Below are 7,085 nucleotides of genomic sequence, written 5' to 3'. Positions count from 1 at the left end.
AAGGTGGGGGAAGGCGGGGGATGCGGCGCGGCGCTCGGCGGACATTGGCGAAGCGCTGACGGGGGTAGAGTGCGACGCGTGCTGATTGGACAAGGAAGTGCCCGTCAGCGAGCGTTMGCCTCAGCTCCGGAAAAACGATTGGGCAAGTCCCAACGGCGCCCAAGGTAAATATGGCCCCTCCTGCTGCGGCTGCTGATTGGGCAGAGAGCCGCCACTCTGCACCAGGCAGCGTTGTGATAGGAGCGTTTCCTATGAGGGCGGGTCCGAGTGTACCTATATAAAGGGGTTCCTCGGGGGTGCCGGCCGTTGAGGGTGGCGGGTGGCGGCGGCGGGTGGCGGGTCCGCGTCGTCGCCGTGTGACCTGCCCTGCTGCCCCAYGGGGCTCGGGGGTCGCGTTTGACCCCTGCAGGGCTCCTGAGCAAGCGCCGCCGCTCCTGCGGCTTCCCTCGTTCCTCTGATTTGCTGTAAAAGCTTTTTCCTTAAGCTGATGATTGAGCTTGGAGCAGCCGCATCCCATCGGATGGGAAGCTGCAGCGTGGGAGCTTCCTCACGTCGACTTTGCTTTGCAGATCCGTCACTGAACTGCCCTGCAGAGCTCTGCCCCAGCCCTGCACGCTGCCCGCTGGCTCCCGCTTCCCGCCCCCATCCCCTCCATGCTCCCAGGCCTTCCCGGCTCGGCTGGCGCCGGCCCTGCTCCGTGCTTCGACACGGGTGCAGCCGTGAGCTCCGTGTCCCGGTGGTGCCGAGCTCTCCCTGGCTCCACATGCACCCGCGTGTGAGCGCTCCGGCAGCGCTGCTGCCGCCCCAGCTCCACGCGTGACGCTGTGCCGCCTCCGTCCYGCCGCAAAGCTGCCCGTGCGGAGCGTCCCTGTCCGCGCTCTTGCTGCCGAGGGCCGCGTCCTGAGCGTTGCCGGGCCCGTGACAACCCAGACGGTCGCACGCGCCCCGGCACGCGCAGCGTGCGAGGGCTGCAGCGCTGCGTGCGCGGGCACCCGCYGCAGAGCAGGCTGTGCAGCTTGCGTTGCTTATCAGCACCGATAAGAGGAACAGGATATTTTGCCCTGCTGGGGTTCTGAGATCTCCCATGTCAGTATGTCGCGGAGATCAGATCACACTGGGTGCCTTTTTCTTTTTATAGAGCTGTTTTCCTTTTAAAGGTGGCACGTAGTTATTCTGAGCTTCAAATACAGTGACGTTATTGCTTTTTCATGTGTCTGCGTGTTTATCCCTTTGGTTGCTACTTCCAGTTTCCTCCTACATGGCTTTTTACAGCACCGTTCTCACCAGGCATGAATGGTAGTCATAGAGCAGACACGCGTCCTGAGGTGTCCTGGTACCCTTGACAGATCCGTTACCACCCCAGATGGCAGAAATAAAACTGCATTTAATTCTGCAGAGAACATGCAGCCAGGGAGGGAGGGGAGAACAAGAACCTGCTAGAGAACAAGCTAAGAATTCAAAGCAGACTTGATAAATTGCAGAATCAGCCCGGAATACAGGATGCAGCCCAGCTTGGAGCAGCACAAGGTACTGCACTGGAGCAGGAACAACCAGTGCTGCAAGGGGAATTATTTTCTGGGTAGCACTTGCATTGCAGCGGCTTATGAGCCGAGCAAGAAAAGGGTCGTGTGGCCAAGGATAAAACGGGCTTAGTATCAACTTTGGCAAGAAGGGACTTCTGCTGAGGGAGGGACACGGGATTAGGATGCAGCAGGAGCTGCTCTGTAGGAAAGACTCCATCTCTGCCCCGCGCTCCTGCCCGGCGCCGTCCCGCTTGCCGGGGCCGTGCGGCTCCGCGGGGCGCAGGCTGCTACGGGCACCGAGCACGGCCGCGGGCCTGCGCTTGGCTACCCGGTAGATGCGGCAGTAGACGGTGCCCATGGCGAGGCAGGGCGCAGGAGGGCCCTGCTCTTGCTGCTCGCGCTGGGGAGCTCCATGCTGGCCCGGCCCAGGCCCCCATGCCGGCACGTCCCCGTGGGGCTGCCCCACACCGGCTGCGTCCCGCTCGCTGGCACGGTGGCCCCGCAGCCGTGGCATCGCCCGGCGCCCGAGCCAGCGACCAAGGGGGCCCAGGCGTCCGGGCTGCCGATGGCTCCTGTGCTGACCCTGTCCGCTGGCGCCAGGATCGTCCTGGCCCAACGCGGCCGGCGCGGGGCTGAACCACCTCCCGTCTCCGCCACCTCGGAGCCCTTGCCGGCCTTGGAGGAGCCGGCAGCCGCGGAGCTGCTGCCCCCGCAGCCGCTTCCAGCCCCGGGAGGAGGCAGGACGGGGAGGGAGGGACGGATGTGGCTGGCAGGAGCCCAAGCATCCGTGGGCAGTGGGAGCAGCGGTTCCTGCCCAGGCTCCAAGGGCTCCCGCGGGGCGGGCGGCTCCGGCCGCGGGTGTCGGGGGCTCCAGGCGCGGGGCCGAGCGGCACCGAGCGCAGCAGGTMGCGCCCGCGGCTGCAGCACGGGGCAGCGCGGCCAGCACGGCGGTGGCACAGTGCTGAACCGACATGGGCACAGGTTGTGGGTGTCCAGCACCCACTGATGCTCCTGGCTGCTTTGGCAGGCGCTGGGGGCCGAGGACGGGCAGAGGGGCACCGAGAGCTGCGCGCGGGGATGCCGGGGTCTCTGTGATGCAGACACCGCGGTGCAGAGCCCGAGCGCCACACCTGCCTCACCCCCCTCATCCTCAGAGCGCCGGCGGCCGCCGCGGCCCCGCGTGCCACGAGCCGAGCCCGCGGGCGGCGGGAGACGCGGCGGGAGATGCACAGAGCGAGGCGGCAGCTCTGCCCTTTATTGCGGGGGCGGCCGGGCCGCCTAGAGGCGGGTGGCCCCGTGCGGGGGCAGGCGCGGGGAGCCCAGGCGGGCGCCGGGTGCCTCCTCGGGCAGGGCGAGCGCGGGGTTGTCGAGGCCCAGGCCGGCCTTGCGGTGCTCGTGCCCGCCGGGGCGCTCGTGCCCGCCGGCGCGGCCGCCGCAGCGGTCGGTACAGCACAGCGTGGCGCGCGTGATGAGGCTGTCGAGGGGCTGCAGCGAGTGCATCCAGGCCGGGAGGAAGTCCCAGGTCTGCAGCCACTTGGGCAGGCGCCCGGGGCTGCGGCGCTGCAGCGCGTTCACCAGCGCCACGAAGAAGAGGAGGCCGAGGAAGGGCGCGCCCACCCCCACCAGCACGCGCCAGCCCGCCATGGAGACGCCGAAGACGAGCGAGGGCAGCAGGAGGAAGCACACGATGAGGTAGAGCACGGCGAACCAGCGGTACTTGGCCGTGCGCTCGCCCAGCGCCTTGGCCATGCGGATGGGGAGGCGGCTGAAGGGCAGCGGGTACCACAGCAGGATGCCGGAGATGTTGAAGAAGAAGTGGCAGAGGGCGATCTGCAGGGGCGGCATCCCCATCAGCATCGCCATCAGCCGGGCACCCGYGGCGTCCCCGGGCCCAGGGCTTCCCCTACCTGGAAGGAGCTGGCCAGCTTGTCCCTGGGGCTGGCCAGSGCGGCCAGGATGGCCGTGGTGGTGGTGCCGATGTTGGAGCCGAGGGTCAGCGGGTAGGCGCGCTCTATGCTGATCACCCCCAGGCCTGCGGGGTGAGGCGCCCTGCCCATCACCACTGCCCTCACCAGCACCCCGTGCGCCCGCATCTCCTCCAGCAGAGCCCCAGGAACACCCTGGCACTCGTGCCCCGTGTCAGGGGCAGCAGCGCGTGCCCGGGGATGAGCCTCACGCAGGACTCACCAATCAGGGGCGTGATGGCCGAGGTGAAGACGGAGCTGCTCTGCACCACGAAGGTCATCCCAGCACCCACCACCATCGCAAAGTAGCCGGTGAGCCAGCTGAGCGGGTGCGGGAGGTCTGCCGAGCGTGAGATGTGGGCATGGACATGGGCACGGACATGGGCACGGGTGCAGATGTGGGCATGGACATGGGCACAGACTTGAGTATGGGCAAAGATGTGGACATTGACATGGGCATGGACATGTCAGCCAAGTGCAGACCAGACCTAACAGTGGGGGCTGCAGCGCCAGACTCTGGCTTTGGGGCCAGTCCCTGGTTATGAGAGTCAGGCACTGGGTTATGGGGCCAGACTCCAAATGCAGGGTCAGGCTGATGCCTTTGGGAGAGCRGTGGCCGGGATGGATGGGAAAGGGGCTGGTGTGGCTGTGCAGGAAGTGGCTGCTGTGGCCGTGGGGCAGGCGGGGGTGGATCAGGGCAGGTAGCCGTGGGGCAGGCAGGGCGTTTGGGGCGGCAGGTCCCATCCCGCAGCCCCCCCGTCCCACTCACCCGTGTTGATGACCTTCTGGACAGCCTTGGCCACCTGCCCCTTGAGCAGGGAGTTGAGGAGCTTGACGAGGAGGATGAGGCAGGTGCAGAGCACGATGAGGGACCCGGCCAGCAGCACCAGCCCCACGGCCAGGTCGGGCAGCGGGGTGTCTGTGAAGAGGTGGCTGCCTGCCCCACGGCAGCGCGGGGTGAGGGCGCGGTGCCTGTGGCCACCCAGCCCCCCCACTACACGGCCCCACACACAGACCCCATGGTCTCCCAGCTCTGCCCCACCGCCAGGCTCTAGCCCCATGGYCTGTGCTCCACAGAGGCGCTCAGCCCCACACGAGCCCCCAGTCCCATACCCCTGCCTCTGCAGCCCCCCACGCCTTGCCYGCTGTCCCCACAGCCCCCCCAGCCCCCCGGTGTCCACTCACACTTGTGCCCTGTGACGTTCTGGAGGCTCTCGACACCCTTGGTGCCGCAGTGCCCGGGGCCTGTGCAGTTCAGAGGGGYTCCCAGCCCCACGGCGGGGGTCTGCAGGGAGAGGAGCGGCTGTGTCGGACCCCGTGGCACCGTCAGCCAGGCTCTGCCCTCCGCCGCCCTCCGTGGGGCTCGTACCGGGCCCTGTCCCAGCGCCGGTGCGGCCCCGGTGCGGCCGGGCGCCCCTCACCTGCGGCGCTGCCTGCCCGCACCACACGCGGATGAGGCTCCGGTTGCGCAGGCTCTCGTCCCCCGTGGCGATGCCCGTGATCACCGACTTGTCCAGCTGCAACCACACGTGTTGGAGAGAGAGGGTCCTCAGCGGCCGGCAGCGCCTCCCGCCCAGGGGCCGGCCTGGGGGCACCGCTGCCAGCCTGGGGACACCCAGAGCGCAGCAGCAGCACAGCGACACCGCAGCCAGCCCCAGGAGACCTGGATGATGAGCCTGGTGAAGGGCTCCGTGATGATCTTCAGCAGGTCGGGGGCGTCCTTGCCGCTGCGGATGTTGAAGGTGGCCACAACCAGGCGGGTGACGTGGTGCAGGTAGCCGCTGACCACCTCCAGCGGCAGCAGCACCAGCACCGAGAGCCAGTTGAAGCAGTCGTGCACCGTGGCGCCAGCGAAGGCCCTGCCCGGGGGAGCCGGTCGGCGCGGGGCGGCCACGCAGCGGCCCCGTGTCCGGCCTCGCCGGCCGTGCTCCCTGCCCGCTGTTGGCCCCCGAAGCCCCCCAGGCCCAAACCGGCTCTCACCGTTTGAATTCACTGCGGTCACCGGCCTGCATGAGGGCCACGATGGTGTTGGTGACGGAGGTGCCGATGTTGGAGCCCATGATGATGGGGATGGCGGAGCGCACCTCCAGCACTGCACACACAGACACCCATTAGCCCCGGGGGGACCACACGTCGCCCCTGTCCTCCTGCCTCGAGGTGCCCCGCAGGGTGCACTCACGTCCCGAGGAGACCATGCTGACGATGATGGAGGTGGAGGTGGAGGAGCTCTGCACCAGGACGGTCACCAAGATGCCCACCACGAGCCCGGCCACAGGGTTGGAGAGGATGGCATTGTCCTTGAAGATGTCGCCGGCCACCTTGCCTGCGAGAAGGACGTGAGCAGCAGGGCGCCGCCGTGGCGGGTGCTCCCGCGGCCAGGGTGCCCCCGGGGCCCTACCTCCGGCCAGCTGGAACGCAGAGCTCAGCACGTCCAGGGAGCACACAAAGAGGTACAGGAAGCCGAACATCAGCGGCACCTTGAGAAGGGAGACACAGATGGACTGGACCCTCTCCCAGCACCCCAGCCCTGCGCAAGACAAGAGAGAGCGTTAAAGGGCGGTCCCGGCAGGGCCGCGGCGCCTCGGGCCCCCTGCGCCCCACACCTTCCTCCGGCCGCCCCTCGCGCCCGTGGGTGGCAGCGCCCGGGTGAGCTTCCCCCTGCCCCGTGCGGGCTCCACGTGGTGCCGGCACCACAAGGCCATGGCAGGCACGAGGGTGGCGCTGCCYGGAACCGCTCAGCGGGTGCTGGGGTGTCTCTCATGTCTGGGGGTCACCGTGATGGGCAATCACTGGTGGTCCCCGGGGGAGGCTGGCTACCCCAGAGCCCCAGCACCCCGAGATGCCCCACGGTGCCTCCGGGTGCCTCTGTGGCGGCCACGCGCTGGGGCGGCAGCGGGCATGGACCCGGAGCCCTCACCTGGCTTCTGCAGCTCGTCCAAGGGCAGCCGGGGCCCCTGCCAGGGCCGGGCGGGCAGCGCGTCCAGCTCGTAGCGCTCCATGGCCTCCACGAGGCGGCCCGGCGAGCCGGGGCACAGGCAGCCGTGCTCAGGGTGCGGCACGGCGCCCACGGCAAACGGGTAGGCATGGGTGCCGGGCAGGCGGTGCAGGACTGCGGGAGACAGCACAGCTGCCTCGGGGGGCTCTGGGTCTCCAGCCTGCCGGGACGCAGCAGGAGGAGCCGAGCGGGCACCTACCTTGTGGGCTGGGGCAGTAGGCGAAGGGGGCCCCRTGCAGCACCCTTCCTCCCCGCAGCGGGCAGCGGCCCATGGCGGGGCTCTCCCTCCGGTAAGGCAGCATCTTCCCTGGAGCGTCTGAGCGGGGCGGCCGTGGGTCAGCACAGCGCGAGCCCCGCGGGCCCGAGTCCTGCCCCGGCAGCGCAGGGCCGGGCGCGGGGCCGCTGGGCGAGGAGGTGGCCGGGGGCAGCGGGTGGGCAGGCCCTGCCCGGCAGCTCGGCCCGGCCGCCCCCTGCCCGCGGCCCTGCTCACCTGGGGCCGGCTGGGCGCTCAGGGCAGCTCCGCAGCCACATGCCACATCCATGCGTCCCTCTGGCACAGCGGCCTGCCGGGCACCGCGACCCTTTATACGCGCGCCAAGAGCA

At 69.1% G+C, this 7,085-nt stretch overlaps 1 protein-coding gene across 1 annotated transcript; it reads right to left on the bottom strand.

Annotated features, from left to right (window-relative positions):
- Nucleotides 1–2,801: 2,801 nt before the first annotated feature.
- On the bottom strand, nucleotides 2,802–6,784 carry SLC34A1 (solute carrier family 34 member 1). Its single transcript, XM_026047617.1, has 12 exons — nucleotides 6,682–6,784; nucleotides 6,405–6,596; nucleotides 5,886–6,014; nucleotides 5,667–5,810; nucleotides 5,468–5,579; nucleotides 5,151–5,346; nucleotides 4,909–5,004; nucleotides 4,669–4,772; nucleotides 4,257–4,420; nucleotides 3,711–3,827; nucleotides 3,431–3,555; nucleotides 2,802–3,353 (listed from the first exon to the last, which is right to left on the bottom strand). The coding sequence occupies exons 1-12, from the start codon at nucleotides 6,782–6,784 to the stop codon at nucleotides 2,802–2,804; spliced, it is 2,034 nt and encodes a 677-aa protein (XP_025903402.1).
- Nucleotides 6,785–7,085: the final 301 nt, after the last annotated feature.

This window comes from Nothoprocta perdicaria, unplaced genomic scaffold, assembly GCF_003342845.1.
Source record: "Nothoprocta perdicaria isolate Ctin4 unplaced genomic scaffold, notPer1 scaffold_5, whole genome shotgun sequence".
In the NCBI taxonomy this organism is placed as follows: Eukaryota; Metazoa; Chordata; class Aves; order Tinamiformes; family Tinamidae; genus Nothoprocta; species Nothoprocta perdicaria.
Note: the sequence above shows the minus strand (reverse complement) of the source record. Positions and strands in the feature narration are given on the sequence as shown.